This window comes from Trachypithecus francoisi, unplaced genomic scaffold (assembly GCF_009764315.1).
Source record: "Trachypithecus francoisi isolate TF-2019V2 unplaced genomic scaffold, Tfra_2.0 Lachesis_group3, whole genome shotgun sequence".
Lineage (NCBI taxonomy): Eukaryota > Metazoa > Chordata > Mammalia > Primates > Cercopithecidae > Trachypithecus > Trachypithecus francoisi.
In genome coordinates this window covers 83,286,940-83,308,308 of record NW_022681468.1, presented here as the reverse complement: position 1 = coordinate 83,308,308, position 21,369 = coordinate 83,286,940, and the positions used below count along the sequence as shown (strand labels likewise).

At 46.1% G+C, this 21,369-nt stretch overlaps 1 protein-coding gene and 1 non-coding gene across 5 annotated transcripts; one reads left to right on the top strand and one right to left on the bottom strand.

The window, feature by feature from the left end:
• Positions 1-811: 811 nt before the first annotated feature.
• On the bottom strand, positions 812-9,843 carry PRMT5 (protein arginine methyltransferase 5). 4 transcript variants are annotated; one of them, XR_004431748.1, is made up of 18 exons: positions 9,506-9,843; positions 8,754-8,872; positions 8,388-8,473; positions 7,776-7,910; positions 6,963-7,075; positions 6,779-6,828; positions 6,407-6,570; positions 5,156-5,317; positions 4,910-4,987; positions 4,761-4,819; positions 4,552-4,674; positions 4,290-4,465; positions 3,351-3,460; positions 3,054-3,147; positions 2,755-2,871; positions 2,484-2,548; positions 1,126-1,341; positions 812-1,017 (listed from the first exon to the last, which is right to left on the bottom strand). XR_004431748.1 is itself a non-coding variant. In XM_033188591.1 (17 exons), exons 1-17 carry the CDS (start codon positions 9,613-9,615, stop codon positions 1,189-1,191), a joined length of 1,914 nt encoding a protein of 637 aa, XP_033044482.1. In that variant the 5' UTR covers positions 9,616-9,843; the 3' UTR covers positions 812-1,188. The 4 variants fall into 4 exon arrangements, 3 of the variants coding, with proteins under 3 accessions (XP_033044482.1, XP_033044483.1, XP_033044484.1); XM_033188591.1 differs by having other exon boundaries at positions 812-1,341; XM_033188592.1 differs by having other exon boundaries at positions 812-1,341; positions 9,421-9,655.
• A 120-nt stretch (positions 9,844-9,963) lies between these two features.
• Positions 9,964-10,036, top strand: TRNAR-ACG. Its single transcript has one exon. It is a non-coding gene; the product is annotated as a tRNA-Arg (tRNA).
• Positions 10,037-21,369: the final 11,333 nt, after the last annotated feature.

Here is a 21,369-nt window from a genome sequence, read left to right as displayed (position 1 = left end):
ATCTTGCCACAGACTTGTCTTGGTCCACACTCTGCCCTATCGTCATAGCCTGCTCCCACAGATCATAACTTCCGTTCAAATCAGTGCCCCCACATTTCCCACTGCAAGGGTAAATTTGAAAGTTTCTCAGGTGACTCCTTGGATGTCGCAGTATTGAGTCCTCTAACAGGAAAGAAGGAACTGATGTCCACCCTCACTTTCCAAGGGCCTCCAGGAGCCCCTAGACACTTCTGTGGTCTACTGTAGCTACCAAAAATGTAGCTGGTTGTAACATGGGGAGAGCCAGAGTTGGAGGACCGGACTTCCAATTCTGACTTGGATACTAATATCACATCATTGCACCCATTTCAAATTCCCCCTCTGTAAAATGGAAAATTGGACTAGACCTCTTACGGACTTCAAACTGTAAACCTGTGGTTTTATTCAAAAAAATCGGTAGTTTCTTGCTGGAGATTCCTGGATGGATTCCAGCCTTCCCAAGAGGTAACAAAGGAGAGGTAACCAGTTGCCAGTGCAGTAGCTCAAGAATACAGGAAGAGAAACTGGCTTCACTCACTATTCCATCTTTTCCCAAGGTGGCAAACTCTATGCCTCCTCCCCAGAGAAAAGCCTAACCACAGGTTCTAATGGACAAGAGCTCACTGTAACTGGTCAGAAAGGCCTATATCCAGGAGTACAATAGTCATTGCTCAGCTTCCTAAGTAGGGAATACAACTAGGCCCCTTTAGGTCTTGGATAAGGTAAGAGGACAGATCTGAACATGCCTGGGTCTAAGTGAGGTGTGGGAAAACAGCGGCAGGGGGCGGCAGGGTAGTGCAAGAAAGGGCTATAACTTTATTTGTATTTCCTCTTACACAAAACCATCAAAACAAGAACAGAGAAGGGCTGAACATCTGTTCAAACCCCATGTTCTCAGGGATATTCCAGGGAGCTCTTGAGGCTGAGTGCGTAGCTTCGAATCCAGCACTAATTCCTCACCCCCTGGCCTGAGGTCTTCACAGATTGGTGGCTTGAGCCCTGCAATTAATTATAATCCCTTGCCCACCTTGATGTAAGGCAGGAAAGCAGATTGAAATGCTCCTCTCTGATGGGCAAGGGGAATCACAGCCTATAGATGTACTGCACCTTCTGTACTACAGGAGCAGAACATGAAGCTGCTTCCAAGGCTCTGGACACTTGCACGCAGGGCTAGAGGCCAATGGTATATGAGCGGCCTGTGGGGTTGTGAATAGCAGAACAGACTGGTGCTGTCACAGCCCACTCATACCACACCTTCTTGGAATTGCTGCATCGCCAGAAACGCACACAGATGGTTTGGCCTTCACGTACCGTTATGGGCTGCTGTAAGAAGAAAGACAGGTTCAGGGTGGAGCTAATGAATTATACATGGCAGTGTATTAAGGTAGGTGTGGAGATAAAATGATAAACATGACAAGACTGTCCCAACCCTCATGAAAGTTATTTGAAGCCTATCAGAACGCTGAACAATACGACGCTGAACAAATAATCAAAAGTGTGGTGAGTGCTGTGAACATGTACAGAGTGCTAGAAAAACACCTATGAAAGGGAACACTAACCTAGTCTAGGAGGTCAGAGAAAGTTTATCTCACAATAGAAATGTTTAAAGGAGACCTAGAAGATAGGTTAACGGTGTGAAGAGACAAGCAAAGAGCTCTGCAGGCAAAAGAGAGGCATGAAAGCCTGAGGTAGGAAAGAAGATCGACAATTAGAACCAAAAGAAGGTCCATAAGGCTGAAGCAGTGTAAGCAAGGGGACAGGAGATGCAAAGGCAAGCAAACACTAGATCACATCAAGTCTTACAAGCAATGTTCCAGATTTTGACTTTTATCCTAAAGACAATGGGAAGGCATTGAAAAGTTTTAAGCAAAAAAGAGGTAAGATCAGGCCAGGCGCAGTGGCTCACGCCTGTAATCCCAGCACTTTGGGAGGCTGAGGCGGGTGGATCATGAGGTTGGGAGATCCAGACCATCCTGGCTAACACGGTAAAACCCCATCTCTACTAAAAACACAAAAATTAGCCAGGCATGGTGGCTGGCACCTGTAGTCCCAAGTACCAGGGAGGCTGAGGCAGGAAAATGGCATGAACCGGAGAGGCGGAACTTGCAGAGAGCCGAAATTGCACCACTGCACTCCAGCCTAGGTGACAGAGCGAGACTCTGTCTCTTAAAAAAAAAAGGGGGGGTGGGGGTGGGGGGGAAGAGAGAGATAAGATCAAATTTGAGTTTTTAAAAGATGGCTCTTGCTCAAAGTAGAGGACAGAAGGGTAGCCAGAATAGATGCAGGAAAGCCAGGCAGAAGGCCACTGCAAATACTCCCAACACCTACCACTGGGATCCAAGAGCATATGAAATCAGGAGAACATGAGTCATATAGTCAACTATCTTCCTGGGAGAAGGAAAGAGGCACAACACCAAAGGCAAAAGTTACTCCTTAACCTACGGAGTCTTAAAAGCAGTTCCTACCTTAATAGGGAAGAGGATGGGAAACCATGAGAACATCCCAGGAGAGTGAGTCTCTGGACGGATACCTGTGTGGACAAAATAATGAAAAAACAGAGGTCTCCATGGCTGTGCCTTTTGCCTATGTTGAAGAGGGTCTCTTCTCTAATCACACAAACAAAGATCTCCATTCATTGAGTACTGGGCCCCCCATAAATCTAAATGACACATGTACATATAAGTTGCCCAGGCAGCACACCCTTATACTCTGCCATCCACTGCCTTAGACACTCACTCAGAGTGATGTCCTGATAAAGCACAGTCTCAAAGTAGCCTGCAAAGCCATGCAGTACTGTGTTCACCTCCACGGGAAACTCCAAAGTGCAATAGCGGTTGTTGTCAATCATAGGATCTGTCAGGAAATAATCATGTGGATGACAAGGGGCCAGAAGCTCTAGACAACTTGGTAAAGCATAAGCAAGACCCAGGAAGGGAAGAGTAGATAAGGCAGACTAGGGACAGCAAGGGAAGAAAGCAGGAGGAAGGAAGAAGCCCACACCCCTCTAGTCAGAGGACAGTCATAAAAGAATCTACCTCTGTTGGGATGGCTGAAGGTGAAACAGGGCTGGGGGGCAGAGAGCTGGTGGAAGTTGTGCAGCCGTACCACATAAGGCATCTCGAACTGGGCCTGTCAGAGACAGAGAGAGAGAGTGTTGGGGAAGACAGACAGGAGATACCTACTTCCCCAAGGATTAAAAAAAGTTTTACTTTAGTGCTTCCCCAATCCCTAACTTCTTCGCCTCTTCATCCCCAGCAGAAGAAAATAGCTGATGCAAATACAGAAAAAGAAGAGGACTAAAGAGTACCACTTTCCAGAGAGTGGTTTTTTACCTCAGGGTCACGGTCCTTCTCCCTACAGGCCCGGACTTCATTGTACAGCTTAGAGGAGGAGATGGGAGCCAGGAAGGAAGTGTATTCTCCGGGGATGCTCACACCATCATCTGCACAGCAGGAGAGTCAAATTAGTTCCAGAGGGAGGGAAATGGTATGTCTGTACTAACTGAAGGATCAGAAGGATCAAACCTCCCATGTCAAAACCAACCAACGTTGGCATGGGCATGGAAGAAAGAGACAAATGCATGTTGTCACATTACTAAGCCAGCCTTCCAACTACTGTCACGGATGATTCCACTTCTAGGTTAATTTACACAGATAAAAACTGAAAGAACCCGAGATAGTCTAATCTGGTAGTTCTTAACTTTTGTGGGGTCACAAAGTCCCACAAAAGTTCCTGATGAAAGCTAAGCTCAGGGTACATATGTCAGCTCAAGGAGTCCATTCCCCTCATTCTTTTTTATTTCATTATTATTATTATTTTTTTGAGACGGAGTCTCGCTCTGTTGCCCAGGCTGGAGTGCAGTGGCACAATCTTGGCTCACTGCAACCTTCTCCTCCCGGGTTCAAACGATTCTCGTGCCTCAGCCTCCCAAATAGCTGGGATTACAGGCGTGCACCACCACGCCTGGCTAATTTTTGTATTTTTAGTAGAGACGGGGTTTCGCCACGTTGCCGAGGTTGGTCATGAACTCCTGACCTCCCACCTTGGCCTCCCACAGCACCTGGCCCACTCCCTTCATTTTACAAATATGAACACTGAGGTTTGAAGAGATGACTTCATTTGCTAAGGGCACAGAGGCAGTGGAGCAGTAGCTCTCAAATTCATATGATGTGACCCAGGTCCAACTCACTTTTCCCTAAACCCTGTACCCTCCTCCCAGGTAGATGTCTCATCCATCATCACCCTCCACCTACACCCCAACCTGGGGGCACCTTTTAGGAAGTGCTGGGCTCCATCCAGGCACTCAGGCGACAATTCATTGTCAGCAAATGAGCCCAGAAGCTCGCTGACAATGATGTCTGCTTTCTCTGGAGCCACCCATTCCCTCATGTCTGATGAGACTACGGTCACTTGGCTTCCCCATTCTTCAAACTGCCAGTTCTCTAGCCTGAAACAGAGACAATAAGGTGAGGAGACATGTTAAGGAAATTTGGCAATGGGGACTAACTTCCCAGCAAGCAGGTTGCTACTCACGTCACCACGGCATTTGGGTTTTTCTCCACAGCATACAGCTTTATCCGCCGGTCAGCCTGCTTAGCTGCCCGCAGGGAAGCGTTCACCAGGGGTCCCCGTCCTGCTCCCAGCACCATCAGTACCCTAAGAAAGAAAGGGAAGAGTCAAGCAGACTTGGCATATACAAATGTAGGTATGCAAGTCCCTGGGATTGAGGGGAAAGCACTCACTGGACATTGGTATCCTTCTCCTCTTCTGGTACTCGGTCTAGCAGACATTTATAGATGGCCTGGAGGAGAGAATATCCTATGGTTGTAATCCCAATCTCTCCAGGTCATGCTAGCCCTGTGCTTTCCTCACCCTGCATACCACACAGTACCTGCTGATACTGAGAGTATTTGATGGGGTCCTTTTCAAACACTTCATATGTCTGAGATTCCAGATTGTCCATCAGTGGCTGATGAATGAGGAAAAGGATAAAGTTAGCCAGTTTCTGGCGAAGGACAATGCACTAAAATATCAAAAACTTTCCACTGCTTTCTGAGCTTTAGTAATATTTGGAGGCATATATTCTCAAGATACATTTTCACCCCACCTTCCTACTCTCCGTGCACTCCAGACCCACCTGAAGCGGGGACTGCAGATAGTCTTCATAGCCCTTGGCAAAGAGTTCATAGGCATTAGGTGGAGGACGGTTCTGGCTTAAGTATTCCAAGTACTGAAGGTAGGAGCAGAACTCCTTCTCTGAGTGGTGGTTGGTGCCTGTGATGATGAACTGCACCTCCAACTGTAAGAAAAGTCAGACTATCAGACACAGCCCGCAAACCAAGATTCTGGAATATTATGGTATATGGCCAAAGAGCCCAGTGTAAAATATGGCCCAGATCAACAGCTCTCCTTTTTTTTTTTTTTAACGACGGAGTCTGGCTCTGTTGCCCAGGCTGGAGTGCAATGGCATGATCTTGGCTTACTTGCAATCTCTACCTCCTAGGGTCAAACAATTCTTCTGCCTCAGCCTCCCAAGTAGCTGAGACCAGGTACGTGCCACCATGCTTGGCTAATTTTTGTATGTTTAGTAGAGAAAGGGTTTTACCATGTTGGCCGGGCTGGTCTCAAACTCCTGACCTCAGATGATCCATCTGCCTCAGTCTCCCAAAGTCCTAGGATTACAGGCGTGAGCCACTGTGCCTGGCCCAGACCAACCTGTTCTCTAGCATCTGTTCCAATACCAACAAAGGCAGCATGAGGTTTCAGTAAACTTGTAAAAAGCCCTCTTGGCCGGGCGTGGTGGCCCACGCCTGTAATCCCAATACTTTGGGAGACTGAGGCGGGTGGATCATTTGAGGTCAGGAGTTCAAGACCAGCCTGGCCAACATGGTAAAACCCGTCTCTACTAAAAATACAAAAATTAGTCGGGCAGCAGTGGTGCACGCCTATAATCCCAGCTACTCAGGAGGCTAAAGCAGGAGAATTGCTTAAGCCTGAGAGGCAGAGGTTCTGGTGAGCTGAGTTTGCACTGCTGCACTCCAGTATGGGTGACAGAGTGAGACTCTGTCTCCAAAAAAAAAAAAAAAAAAAAAAAAGGCCCTCTTATGCCATAAAAGTATCATCAACACCCAAAGAGCCTCATGGATCCTTGCTGTAACTTCCTAAATGAAACCTTCTGCAAAGTTCTCATGAGGTTTGGTTTGTTTTGAAAGGTTTCTAGGGCTATTACTGGCATTTATCTTTTTGTTCTCAAGACTCCCAACTTCACTGAAATTGCTCCCCAGAAACCAAAGAAAAAGAGTCAGCCTCACAGGAAAAAATGATCATACACAGGTAAATAAGGCAAGATGTATAGCTGGACCACCTTTAGACCCCTCCTACCACTCACCTTGAGGAGCCGGAAGATAAGCCTCTGGTGCATCTTAGAAAGAACAGGAAATCCCTTCTTATTGGTCAGGAAAATGCTAGTGGGGAGAATGGCTGCTTTGATGGGCTCCCCAAGCCAGCGATCAATGACATGATTAGATGGGAGGTCAGCCCCAATTTCAAGAGCTACATGAGACAAAGAAAAACTGTCAACCACTGCCAGGCAAGAAACCCTTCCTTGCTCCTTTGTGAAAAATCTGTTTACCTCTTTAAGAGAAAGGCAGTCTAAGACAGAGGGTAAGTAGCAAAATTGTATACTATATACAAAATTCCTGAATCTTATTCATGGGAGGTCAGAGAAGCAACACCCATCCCAGGATTCTCATGGACTCACCCACTGCAATCCTCTTACTATAGTCACACAAAGTCCGGAAGTTGTGCCACCTGTTCAGAGTCAAATACAGAAAAGTACAGTCAACTAGATATGGCCGACCAATCACCATAGCTCAAGGAGACCTCCCTACAGGTTTCACCCTGTACTTCCCCTCACCCTATCACAGCAGCAAAGGGAGACATACCACATCCATGTTTTCTCCTCCCCACTGTACTCCTCTGTGTGTGTAGTTGGTGCATTCTCAATTATATCATCTCTCAGGTCCTCTGGTGCCACCAAGGGTACCCGCATCCAGAACTGCACATGAACAGTCACCCTTTTAGAACACTCTTTTGAACTCACTGGCTCCAGAAAGTTTCCCTCAATCAAAAAACTTCATCCAGACCTCATTAATCCCTTTATATGCTTTTCCCAATTTGTGATTTTGTAAGTGAACATGTACCTTATGTATAGATCCTTATGTAAATATCTGCCTTATCTTACGTAAGTTTCCGAAATAATTACATTTGCATGTTTTGAAACTCTCTTCATACCACTTTTAGATGGAGAGGTGTGCAATACTGACCTTTTTTTTGAGACAAGGTCTGGCTCTGTCACCCAGGCTGGAGTGCAGTGGTGCAATCTCAGCTAACTTCAACCTCCGCCTCACAGGTTCAAGTCATCTTCCCACCTCAGCTTCCCAAGTAGCTGGGACTACAGGCGTGTGACACCACACCTAGCTAATCTGTGTTTTTTTGTTTTGGTTTTGGTTTTTGTAGAGACCAAAGTAGAGGGTTTCACCAGGCTTCCCAAGCTGGTCTCGAACTTCTGAGCTCAGCGATCTGCCCACCTCAGCCTCCCAAAGTGCTGGGATTACAGGCATGAGCCACTGTGCCCGGCAATACTGATACTTCAATTCTGCCAAACACACCCTTCACTGAATGGCTAGGCACAAGAAGGTACTTAGCACAATCTGACTACCATGATACGCAGCAGGAAAGGAGCCCCTTAGCTATACCATAGAAGAGTGATGGCCAGTGTGGATGTGGTTGGTCAAAACTCTGGCCAAGTTGGTGTTATCTTCCTGATTAAGGGGCAGCAGGAAGGCTGGAAGACCCAAATATGCACCAAAATTCAGCTCCTGTAACATGGCCTGGAATGGAGATGAAAAGGAAAAGGTTGAGCTAACAAGCAAATAGCTTTCTTTTCTTTTCTTTTTTTTTTTTTGAGACAAAGTCTCACTCTGTCACCCAGGGGTTGGAGTACAGTGGCACAATCTCCACTCATCTGCAGCCTCAACCTTCCCAAGCTCAACTGATCCTCCCACCTCAGCCTCCTGAGTAACTGGGACCACAGGAATGCGCCACCATGCCTGGCTAATTTTTGTGTATTTTATAGAGATGGGGTTTCACTATGCTGCCCAGGCTGGTCTCAAACTCCTGAGCTCCAGTGATCCTACAACCTCAGCCTCCCAAAGTGATAGGATCATAGGTGTGCACCATGGGGTCCAGCCTAATAGCTTTAATTTCATTGTATCAGTTGATTTACCAAGTTATTGGGGGTGGGAGGGGACCACTCTCCCTACCCAGCTTGGTTAGAAAGATCCAGCAGAGAAGTCAAAGAGTCTTACCGCCTCGGAGTTCCTGCGAATCTTCTCCACTTTTGAGTCTGGACGAATCCATGGAGAAAGCTTTCCCACAATTAGCGTATTCCAGTCTGCACTCCCCCACCCAAGAAAGACAAATACTGAATAAGGTTCAGCACTTGTTCAATTTTTAGTTTTGGGAATCGAGAGTAGAAATGAGAGACAAAGGTTTTTTCTACATAGACATGGGATAGCCTGATGAAGAATAGAGAAGCAAGGAGAAAACAAATTATCTATATCCCAGGGACTAACAAATATATCCAAGTCAGAAAAGGAGAAGAATCAGGGCCCCGATAAAGCAGAAGTTGTTATTGCCTCTAATAATTAAGGGGCATATGGGATGGTCCCTACCCCTTCCTGACAGCAGTAGGTCTGATCGTGTCTGGGGGCCGGGCCGATTCTTAGCAGGTTCCTGAATGAACTCCCTCTTGAAACGCGGATGGAAGACAGGCATGCAGAGGAAATCAAACCTACAACCGCGACAGACCCAGAATCATGTAAAGAGAGCAGCAGTGCCAGAAAGCCAAGCAAATGGATTTAGGCTATTTTGATTTTGCACAGCCCTTTCAGCTGCCATCAGTTCACCCTACTAGGCTGCTGAGTTCAGACCACCTTGGGGGATATCTCTGCTGTACTGTGCCTCAATTTCTCCCCAAAACACAGCCATGGGAAATATGAGTAAGGAGAAAACGATGGAAATCTACAAGTAGAATTTTTTTCTCCTCAGGTGTCACTATGTTTCCAAGACCATCACATCCAGATTTGCCCCAGTTCTGCCCATGCCTCCCCCGTCAAGATTAGCCTCTTCTCTCCACTGCCCCCTAACACCTCCTCCCACTCCCAGACAATCATCGCGACCTCCAGAGCCCTTTAGAGTTTACTCAACAACTCTCCCAACTTTGGGACTCAGTGACCACAGGCTCCCCACAAGTTCTTTTCCTCACGTTACTGGGTCCAAGGCTTCTCCCCTCCAAAGAGTAATAGTCTCTCCCCTCCTCATCCTAGCCGACCCCCTCACCCCAGTTTCTCTGGGATGACTAGTCTGCCCTTCTCCGTCCCCGAGTTCAGACCCCGCATTCCGCTCGTGGAGGTCCGGCCCTCACCCCTGCTTGGCCACAGCCCCTAGTGTGTCAGCTATTTCGGGGACGCAATTCAGGTCCCTCCCGCTGGACACGCGGCTCCCACCAGCACCCCCGACCGCCATCGCCGCCATCTTTTTCCTCGCGCTGTCCACGCCGGGATTCCTTGATACTAGTAGCCAATCACAAAGCCAAACTAGAGACCCACAAGGCGGGACGAGTCGCCTTAACAACCAGAGCGTCTGCCACAGCTCCCGAACGGGAGGGATGGGGAGTGGCTTTTCCCGCCAATCCGCGGGCTGCGCAGTGGCGTACGGCGTGGCTCCTGAAGATCCACCAATCTCAGAGTCTGGTTCCTGACGAACTTCAATCTCCCAGAATGCTTAGTGTAGCTGCAGAACTCCGTTGAGAGACTACACCGCCCATGAAACCCTGCAGTACAACTTTGAAGGAGCATGATGGAGGAAAGTACTTTCGTCTCAGGGCCAGTGGCGCAATGGATAACGCGTCTGACTACGGATCAGAAGATTCCAGGTTCGACTCCTGGCTGGCTCGGTGGGGCTCCTCACGATTTTAGTTCATGAGCATTTTCTGATTTTCCTTACTTTTCGTCGTTTGAAGCTTCTTTATTATCTTAACGCTTTCATTTTCGGGTCCTAAATTGGTTGGGTTCTGCAGCCATCTAATGTCAGCTTTTCCCGTAACTACCTTCAAAAGTGTTTTCCTTGTGTCACTATTTACGTCCATATGAACATTGAGAAAACAGGGTTAATGGCTGGTGCTATTAAAATGCGCTTTGTCACCTTATTATGTTACATATTAAAATAAACTGCTAACTCAGCTACTACTTCCTAGTGATTTGTGTTTTGTGTTTCAAACACAAAAGGTGTGAATAAACGCCTAAACACACACACACACTTCAAGATAGAGAAAAGGAATTCATTAATTACAGTGGGCAGCAGTCATGAAATTGGCTGGCGTGGAGGCCAGAGAGAATCTACATTTTCCCATGTCAATAGCTGCTAGAGAGATGGAAAGAAAGGAAGCAAGGAAAGACACAGGGAGGGAAATGGGAACTTCTGAAGGCAGGGGGCCCACTGGTGTTGAGGGCTCGGCAACAAGGATGGAGAGGAGAACACGATACAAGAGGCCCCACGCAGGCGCCGCTGGCAGAACTTAGGGACCGACTGGCAGGGAGTCCTGAGAAAGCAGTCAGGGGTGATGCCTAGGATTCTGTCCATGCAGTGAGAGAGAAATGCAAGAGCGTTTGGGAAATCAGGGTTTGGGTTTATTCATGCTGAATTGAACGTCTAGGGGGCGCTGTGTAATAGAAAGTTGGATGAACAGTGATCTGAACCAGATGAGATGGAGGTCGCCAGAAGAAAGAACTGAGGTCATGAGACTGAGATCACCATAGCTCGTTGGGGACAGAGCCATAGGAAATACGAAAAGAGTGTGGGGTAGGATAAATTCTGGGGAACCCTGGGTGCAATGCAAGTGCCCCAGAAGAATGAAAGCTGGAAAACTCACCAGGCGTGGTGGCTCACGCCTGTAATCCCAGCACTTTGGGAGGTGGAGGTGGGTGCACTTCCTGAGGTCAGGAGTTCGAGACCAGCCTGGGCAACATGGCAAAACCCCCGTCCCTACTAAAAATACCAAAGGCGTGATAGCAGGCACCTGTAATCCCAGCTACTCGGGAGGCCGATGATCTCAGTTCACTGCAACCTCTACCTTCCGGGTTCAAGCAATTGTCCTGCCTCAACCTCCCAAGTAGTTGGGACCACAGGTGTGTACCACTACACCTGACTAATTTTTGTATTTTTAGTAGAGATGGGGTTTCACCATGTTGGCCAGGCTAGTTTCAAACTCCTGACCTCAGGTGATTCACCCACCTCAGCCTCCCAAAGTGCTGGGATTACAGGTGTCAGTCATGACGCCCAGCCTTCACCAGCATTTTAAGAGGTAAAAGAAAGAGTTGTTGAGGAGGTCTACTTGTTCTCTGCCCTAGCTGTGCCCAACCAAACTCTACATTCACGGAAGACTTGTTAGACGTTTTTTTTCTTTAGAAGCTAATTGTCTAGATTGTGGACCATCTGTGCTCCTGGCATCTCGCTCCTGATGTCAAACTGGTAGCTGCTCTGTTGGTTGTTAACTAACCCATCATGGGTGAGAGGGAGAGAGGATACTCTATAAAACAATAATGTCAGTTTTGCCATCAGTTAAAATAATTTTCTAAAGGATTCATGTAAAAAGAGCCTAGAATTTCTGACTAACCCTAAAGTAAGTTTACATGGGCTGAATTTCTTTGGTCTGTGTTGTCTTTGTCTTTTCATTCCAAACGGCCTTAGCATTGTGGCTAGCATCATGCTGAACACTTCTCAGTAACTCCAAACCACGTTGCTCTCAGGCTTTCCTGTAGCACTTTCCTATGCCATAAAAAACAGCATGTAACTGTGGGTCTGTCTACGTGAGTTGTAGAGGAGCAAGAAGGGAAGGAATGAAAAGAAATAGAGCACCTTGAACAGGTCTTGTCCCTAGGTGCTAAGTCAAAGTTGGTGAAGTCTACATTATGCTCTGCTTTGCTCTGCCCTGCATGCTGAGCTTTTGGGCTCAGAAACATGTGAATCACTGTTATACTATGGGGCTTTTGCCTTGGCTGAGATGAAGATAGGGAAATGGTGGGACAGAAGGGCAAATACCCTGGGTGAAAATAATGTTACTGTCTCCAACAGGAGCCAGTGACCACCAGGACGGAGCACTGGAGACTTTTTGGAGGAAAGGGGTCCCCATTCCCAGATAATGCTCCCACTTATCCCCCAGCTTTCTTCACTTTCAGGCCCAATTGTTCCACCTTATCTTGTTCTTTTGTCCTTGTTTAAACACCTCTAGCCCATTGGAAACCTCTTTTCATCTTCTATTGTTCTCCCCTACTCCCTCAGTGCTTGCCTCCCTCCCCAGGCCCACCTTCAGTCACCTCTGTGCCTGCCCAGCCAGCCACACTCTTCAACACCAAAATAATGGCCTGTTTGACCCTCCTACTGCTCCAAATTGCTTTTTCACAATCAAGGCTGTCTTCTAGTTATAAAAGTGGCAGAGTTACTGAGGCAAAATAATCTGTGCAGATTTGCATTCTCTTTTTTGTCATCTCTATTATACAGTGTTTATCTGTCAAAATGAATAGAAAGCAGTAACTCTTCTGAACATAGAAAAAGATGGAAAACTACCCAATTTATTTATGAAGACAGAACACATCTAATATCAAAATCTGTCAGAAATAACACTCCCAAAAAAGCTATAGACCCTCACTTATGGATATAAATGTAAGATTCCTAAAATATTTAGAATTAATAAATAAAACTTAACAGTATGTTAATATAGTAATTATATAACACAACCAATTAGGGTTTATACCAATAATTAACACAAAGGTATTAGCAAATTTCTTTATAGAATAGGTCAAAAATAAACCAAACAAAAAATATGACCGGGTGCGGTGGCTCAAGCCTGTAATCCCAGCACTTTGGGAGGCCGAGACGGGCGGATCACGAGGTCAGGAGATCGAGACCATCCTGGCTAACACGGTGAAACCCCGTCTCTACTAAAAAATACAAAAAACTAGCCAGGCGAGGTGGCGGGCGCCTGTAGTCCCAGCTACTCCGGAGGCTGAGGCAGGAGAATGGCGTAAACCCAGGAGGCGGAGCTTGCAGTGAGCTGAGATCCGGCCACTGCACTCCAGCCTGGGCAGCAGAGCGAGACTCTGTCGCAAAAAAAAAAAAAAAATTGACAGTTGTTAATTGTCAAATAAGAGAACACAGTACGTTAACTGCATTTTCTATAAGTATTCTTTTTTTTTTTGAGTATGAGTATGGCCTGCTAAACCAGATAGCAAGAGGTTAAAGCCCTGTTCATTCATTTACTAGGACTGTGAACCTAGCCCTCTGGCCTCAGTTTTCTCATCCACAAAATGGGAATGTAAATAATAGCTCCTATAAAGTTATTATGAGTATTAAATTAGTTAACAGAGTAAAGCATTTCGAAGCTACCCTGCACATAGTAAACCTTCAATACATATTAGCTATTTTGATTATTATTTTCTCCATTCACAGTGGTAACAGTAACACTACTATAAAATATTTATCTTTACTGAAAAATGTGAGAAACTGACATAAAGAAAATTATAGGCTGGTTACAGTGGCTTATGCTTATAATCCCAACACTTTGGGAGGCCGAGGCAGGAAGATTGCTTGAGCCTAGGAGTTCAAGGCCAGCCTAGGCAACATAGCAATACCCCATCTCTGCAAAACATTTTTTTAAATTAGCTGGGCGTTAGCCTGTCCAACGTGGTGAAAACCCGTCTCTACTAAAAATACAAAAATTAGCCGAGTGTGATGGCACATGCCTATAATCCCAGCTACTCAGGAGGCTAAGGCGGGAGAATCCCTTGAGCCTTTTAGGTAGAGATTACCGTTGAGCCGAGATCGTGCCACTGCACTCCAGTCTGGGCGATAGAGTGAGACCCTGTCTCAAAAAAAAAAATTAGCAGCCAGGCATAGTGGCTCACGCTTGTAATCCCAGCACTTTGGGAGGCCAAGGTGGGTGGATCACCTGAGGAGTTCGAGACCAGCCTGGCCAACATGGTGAAAGCCTGTCTCTACTGAAAATAAAAAAATTAGCTGGGCGTGGTGGCGGGCACTATAATCCCAGCCACTCAGGAGGCTGAGGCAGGATAATTGCTTGAACCAGGCAGGCAGTGGTTGCAGTGAGCCAAGATCGGGCCATTGCTCTCCAGCCTGGGCAACAAGAACAAAACTCCGTCTCAAAAAAAAAAAAAGAGCTGAGCGTGGTGCCACACACCTGTAGTCCCAGCTACCCAAGAGGCTGAGGTGGGAGGATTGCTTGAGCCCGGGAGGTTGAGTCTGCAGTGAGCTGTGATCAAACCACTGCATTCTATCCTGTGACAGAGCAAGACCCTGTCTATCAAAAAGAAAAAAAATTTTGCTGAAAGATATAATAGACTAAAAAAAATGGAGAAACAAGCCATAATCTTAGAAAATAACGAATCTTAGGCCAGGCCCAGTGGCTCATGCCTGTAATCCCAGCACTTTGGGAGGCCGAGGCGGGTGGATCACCTGAGGTCGGGAGTTCGAGACCAGCCATGACCAACATGGAGAAACCCCGTCTCTACCAAAAATACAAAAAATTAGCTGGGCCTGGTGGCACATGCCTATAATCCCAGCTACTAGGGAGGCTGAGGCAGGAGAATTGTTTGAACCTGGGAGGCGGAGGTTGCAGTTAGCCGAGATCGTGCCATTGCACTCCAGCCTGGGCAACAAGAGTGAAACTCCACCTCAAAAAACAAAAAAAGAAAAGAAAAGAACGAATCTTACAAAGATGTAAATTCTTACCAAATTAATTTCTCACTTTTACAACATTCAATCACAATTCTTTTTTTTTTTTGAGACAGAGCCTTGCTCTGCCACCCAGGCTGGAGTGCAGTGGCCGGATTTCAGCTCACTGCACGCTCTGCCTCCCGGGTTTATGCCATTCTCCTGCCTCAGCCTTCTGAGTAGCTGGGACTACAGGCGCCCGCCACCTTGCCCGGCTAGTTTTTTGCATTTTTTAGTAGAGACGGGGTTTCACCATGTTAGCCAGGATGGTCTCGATCTCCTGACCTCGTGATCCGCCCGTCTCGGCCTCCCAAAGTGCTGGGATTACAGGCTTGAGCCACCGTGCCCGGCCTCAATCACAATTCTAATGGAATCTTTTGTTACTTGATAAAATAATTCTACTGTTCATCTGCAATAAAAATCAGACAAGAAAAGCAAAGAAACCTCAAAAAGAAAGGAGAAAGGGGCCGGGAGTGGTGGCTTTTTTTTTTTTTTTTTTTTTTTTTTTTTGAGACACCTCCACCTCTCAGGCTCAAGTGATTCTCCTGCCTCAGACTCCCAAATAGCTGGGATTACAGGCACAGGCCACTACCACCTGGCTAACTTTGTATTTTCAGTAGAGATGGGGTTTCACCATACTGGCCAGGTTGGTGTTGAACTCCTGACCTCAAATGATCCGCCTGCCTTGGCCTCCCAAAGTGCTGGGATTACAGGCGTGAGTCACCACACTTGGCCTCAATGAAATCTTCAGCAGCCATTAAAATCAGTGTTATCAAAGAAAATATAGTAACATGGAGAAAGGCTTATGACATGCCATTAAGAGACACGCATTACAAATTTTACACACAGAATGACCTCAACTATGTGGAAAAACTGTATTTTCCAAATGTTCTGTACAAGCATGTTTATATTACATGTAAAATATTTTTTAAAATACGTATAAAACTTGTTACCTTGGCCGGGCGCAGTGGCTCACGCCTGTAATCCCAGCACTTTGGGAGGTCGAGACACGCAGATCACCTGAGGTCAGGAGTTCAAGACCAGCCTGGCCATAGTGAAACCCCATCTCTACTAAAAATACAAAAAATTAGCCAGGCAGGGTGGTGTGTGCCTGTAATCCCAGCTACTTGGGAGGCTGATGCAGGAGAATCACTTGAACCCAGGAGGCAGAGGTTGCAGTGAGCCGTGATAGTGCTATTGCACTCTAGCCTGGGCAACAAGAACGAAACTCCATCTCAAAAAAATAAAAATAAAAATAAAAATAAATAAACTTGTTAGCTCTCCCTGATCTTTGTGCTTATGTCCTTTCTTTTGAAGGTCTAGCCAAGGCCTCCCTCCTTCTCTGTAGGCTTGTGTAGCTATACAGTCTTCAGCAATCATTCTTGCCTCATAACAATAACATGATAGTCCTAGCCAGGCTAATATTTATGTTTCTTTTTGTTTGTTTTGTTTTGTTTTTGTGTGTGTGTGTGTGTGTGAGAGAGAGAGAGAGAGACACACAGTCTCACTCTGTCACTGAGGCTGGAGTGCAGTAGCACAATCTCGGCTCACTGCAACCTCTGACTCCTGGGTTCAAGCAATTCTCTGCCTCAGCCTCTCAAGTAGCTGGGATTACAGGTGCCCACCACCACACCTGGCTAATTTTTGTATTTTTAGTAGAGATGGGATTTCACCATCATCATCATCCCAGGCTGGTCTTGAACTCCTGACCTCGTGGTCCACCTACCTCAGCCTCCCAAAGTGCTGGGATTATAGGCATCAGCCATCATACCCGGCCCAGGCTAATATTAATTAAGCTCTACCACATGCCAGGCACTTTAAATATATTATCTCAAAAGGCTAGGCATGGTCGGTCATACCCATAATCCCAGCACTTTGGGAGGTCAAGGTCAGCAGATCACTTGATGTCAGGAGTTCAAGAACAGCTTGACCAATACAGTAAAACCCCATCTCTACTAAAAATACAAAAAAATTAGCTGAGCCTGGTGGTGCACTTATAATCATAGTTACTTGGGAGGCTGAGGCAGGAGAATCACTTGAACCCAGGAGGCGGAGGTTACGGTGAGCTGAGATAGCGCCATTGCACTCCAGCCTGGGCAACGAGCGAAACTCCTTCTCAAAAGAAAAAGAAAAAGGAAACAAATATTTTAAAATTTTCTCAGCCCATTGCAGTGGCTCACCCCTGTGATCCTAACACTTTTGGGAGGCAGAGCGGGGAGGACTGCTTGAGCCCAGGAGTTCCAGACTAACCTGAGCAACAGAGTGAGACCACATCTCTGCAAAACAAAACAAAACAAAACAAAAACCCAGCATGGTGGTACGTGCCTGTAGTCCTAGCTACTAGGGAGGCTGTGGTGGGAGGATCCTTTGAGCCCAGGAGGTTGAGGCTGCAGCTGCACTCCAGCCTGGTTGACAGAGTAAGACCCTGTCTCCTGGAAAAAGAAAACAAACAAACAAACAAACAAAAAACCTGGGCAAAAGACATGAACAGACACTTCTCAAAAGAACACATAGATGTTGACAACAAATATATGAAAAAATGTTCAATATCACTAATCATTAGAGAAAGGCAAATCAAAACCACAATAAGATACCATCTCACACTAGTCAGAATGGCTATTATTAAAAAGTCATGGCTTGGCTGGGTGCAGTGGCTCATGCCTGTAATCCCAGCACTTTGGGAGGCCAAGACGGGCGAATCACGAGGTCAGGAGTTCGAGACCATCCTGACCAACATGGTGAAACCCTGTCTCTACTAAAAATACAAAAAAATTAGCCGGACGTGGTGGCGGGTGCCTGTAATCCCAGCTATTCAGGAGGCTGAGGCAGGAGAATCGCTTGAACCCAGGGGGTGGAGGTTGTAGTGAGCCGCAATCATGCCAGTGTACTCCAGCCTAGGTGACAGAGCAAGACTCCGTGTCAAAAGAAAAAAAAGAAATTAATGCGAGAATAGAAAACAAAATACCACTAGTTCTGACTTATAAGTGAGAGCTAAACACTGAGTACACATGGACATAAAGATGGAAATAGACACTGGGGACTGCTAGAAGGGGAAGGGAGGGAGCGGGGCAACAGTTGAAAAACTACCTATCAGGTACTATGCTCACTAACTGGGTGACGGGATCATTCATACACTAAACCTCAGTGACACAGTTTACTTATATAATAAACTTGTACATGTACCCCCTGAACCTAAAATGAAAGTTGGAAAAAAAACAAAAAACTGTAGCATTACTTCTGCTTGTGACCTTGTTTTTTTTTTTTTTTTTTTTTTGAGACACAGTCTGACTCTGTTGCCCAGTCTGGAGTGCAATGGTATGATCTCAGCTCACTGCAACCTCTGCCTCCTGGATTCAAGTAATTCTCCTGCCTCAGCCTCCCGAGTAGCTGGGACTATAGGCACAAGCCACCATGCCTGGCTAATTTTTGTATTTTTAGAAGAGACAGGGTTTTACCATGTTGGCCAGGCTGGTCTCAAACTCCTGACCTCAGGTGTTCCACCCGCCTCAGCCTCCCAAAGTGCTGGAATTACAGGCGTGAGCCACCGTGCCTGGCCAACCTTGCTCTTTAGATAACCCTTTTGTAAATCCTAGGCAGGTCATTTGCTTTTGGTTACACATTCTTTATTCAGCCAGGCTTGGTAAATTTAGGACTCTTCAAACTTCAGTTTTTTTTTCCTGAGACCAGAACTTAGCCACTTTGGCTGGACCTCAGCAACTCAAAAACAAACCATCTTTTAGGGTAAATTATTTCTACACATTGTTTAGTCCATTGAAAATTCACTCATATTTTTGCTGTCTCAAGGTATATGGAAGCCTGCTAGCTCCTTTAACAAAACCTAGTCCAGGTCCTTCAAGATGGATAATATGGAAAGATTTTTTTTTTTTTTTTTTTTTTCAAAACAGTCTTGCTTTGTTGCCCAGGATGTAGTGTAGTGGCCCCATCTTGCCTTACTGCAGCCGCCACCTCCCAGGTTCAAGCTATTATCATGCCTCAGCCTCCTGATTACAGGTGTGCACCACCACACCTGGCTAATTTTGTATTTTCAGTGGAGACCTGGTTTCACCATGTTGGCCAGGCTGGTCTCAAACTCCTGACCTCAAGTGATCTGCCTGCCTCAGCCTCCCCCCAAAAGAATTGCTGGGATTACAGGCGTGAGCCCCCGCGTCCAGCCAATATGGAGAGATTCTTTATAGGGTGAAGGGCACCCTTCTCCTTTGGAGATGCCAAAGCTGGCCCTTAGGGGGCACTGGGTCTCCTGATAGTGGTGGCTGAGGAAGAACGCAGTCACTCCCCAGGACACCTCCATATTCACCTTTCATTGAGAATATTCAGGGAACAGATTTTGTTTATCCAAGAGTCCCAGAGTTGATCCTATTCCAAGTTCTGAAGGTGATTTCCTTTGCCTCTCATCACAAGGGAATAATCTGTAAGACTTATCAGACGTGGTAAGAGGCAAATAAAGAGGTTCGACTGAAAGAATGAAGGGAGGCAGTAAGTGCAAATCTTTTCTGAGCAGTGTGAGGGAAATAGAGCAGCTAAGGTCCAAGATGCTAACCCTCAACTGTCACTTTCTCTTTTTTTTTTTTTTTTTTTTGAGAAGAAGTCTTGCTCTGTTGCCAGGCATGGAGTGCAGTGTCGTGATCTCGGCTCACTGCAACCTCTGCTTCCTGGGTTCAAGTGATTCTCCTGCCTCAGCCTCCTTTGTAGCTGGGACTATAGGTGCACGCCACCACGCCTGGCTAATTTTTGTATTTTTAGTAGAGACGGGGTTTTGCCATGTCTGCCAGGATGGTCCCAATCTCTTGACCTCGTGATCCACCTGCCTCAGCCTCCCAAAGTGCTGGGATTACAGGCATGAGCCATGGCACCTGGCCCCTCAGCTGTCACTTTCATGCAGCCCCTTCTACTTGTCCTCCAAGGCTCCTTCCCATCTTTGCCACAATAGAGAGCAGCATGTATAAAGGGCACCTCTGACAAATCTTCCACCTCCAGTCAATGTGCAGAATGAATGGACCAAGAGAAACAGCTGTAGTGCTCCCTCAGGCCACATTGGACATGACTTTTGTTCCCTTTCCCCTACGAAGGGGGAAAAAAACAAAAAACAAAAAAACAAACAAAAATTTTTTAAAAATTATTTTTGTAAAGACAGGTTCTCCCTATGCTTCCTGGCTGGTCTCAAACTCCTGGACTCAAGCAATCCTCCCTCCTTGACCTTCTGAAGTGCTGGGATTACAGGCGTGAGCCACTGTACCCAGCCCCCAAATTCTATTATTGATTCACTTCTGGTTTGCAACCATATGTATTTGCACTTCTTGTTACTTTATGTTCTTAGACTGTTTTGTGTGTCCACTACTGTGTATAGGTTATAAACATTGAGGACACAATTTTTATTTATTTATTTAGAAACAGTCTCACTCTGTCACCAAGGCTGGAATGCAGTGGTGGTTAACTGCTCCCTCTCCATTCCAGGTTCAAGCAATCCTCCACCTTAGCCTCCCGAGTAGCTAGGACTCCAGCCATGTGCCACTATGCCTGGCTAATTTTTGTATTTTTAGTAGAGGTGGGGTTTCACCATCCTGGCCAGGCTGGTCTCGAAATCCTGACCTCAAGTGATCCACCTGCCTTGGCCTCCCAAAATGCTGGGATTACAGGGGTGAGTCACTGCACCTCATCAAGGTCCATTTTTTTTTTTTTTTTGAGACAGAGTCTCACTCTCTCACCCAGGCTAGAGTGCAGTGGTGTGATCTCAGCTCACCTCAACCTCTGCCTCCTGGGTTCAAGTGATTCTTATGCCTCAGCCTCCCGAGTAGCTGGGATTACAGACATGTACCACCACACCTGGCTGATTTTTGTATTTTTAGTAGAGATAGGGTTTCGCCATGTTGGCCAGGCTGGTTTCGAACTCCTGTCCTCAAGTGATCCATCAGCCTCGGCCTCGCAAGATGCTGGGATTATAGGCTTGAGCTACTGCGCCTGGCGTCAAGGTCCATTTTAAAAGTTTTTATCCTTACTATTTCAAATACTAAAACTTTAGTATGATTCAAAATGATTAGTATACCAAAACTAATTGACTGATGAAATGCTAAATACTATAAGTATCAGGAAGAACTATTTTGAGATTTTTGAAGTTCATTTCCAGCTGCTACTTACAAAGAGGAAACGAATTTTTATACACCAGAGAAATACCACTATGTGGTATCTGACAGTTCCCACCTTCACCAAGCAATGAAACTGAGCATAATTAAGTGACAAATTCTGACCTGATGTCTCCAGCGTAATGTAATGTGAAGTATGTAATGTCATTTATTAAGTATTCTTTGCAAAATTGTTTCACCCAAATCTAATCAAGTCTGTAGACCTACTTCCAGTTTTGAGGAAATACAGGCTTACAGCCCTGTCCAATAGAACTTTCTGCAATAATATAAATATTCTATATCTGCACTAATACAGTAACCACCAGCCTACTGAAAAATTCATTTTGTTTTTTGAAAAACAGGG

Bases quoted from the DNA above. Each gene is read 5' to 3' on its own strand.
- PRMT5 (XM_033188591.1), bottom strand. From the start codon at position 9,615: ATGGCGGCGATGGCGGTCGGGGGTGCTGGTGGGAGCCGCGTGTCCAGC. The intron at 8,474-8,753 runs GTAGGGACCATC...GGGGGAGTGCAG, and splicing joins CCTACTGCTGTCAGGAAGGG to ACTGGAATACGCTAATTGTG. The intron at 2,872-3,053 runs GTAGATTCTTTT...ATTTCCTGACAG, and splicing joins CTTCAGCCATCCCAACAGAG to ATCCTATGATTGACAACAAC.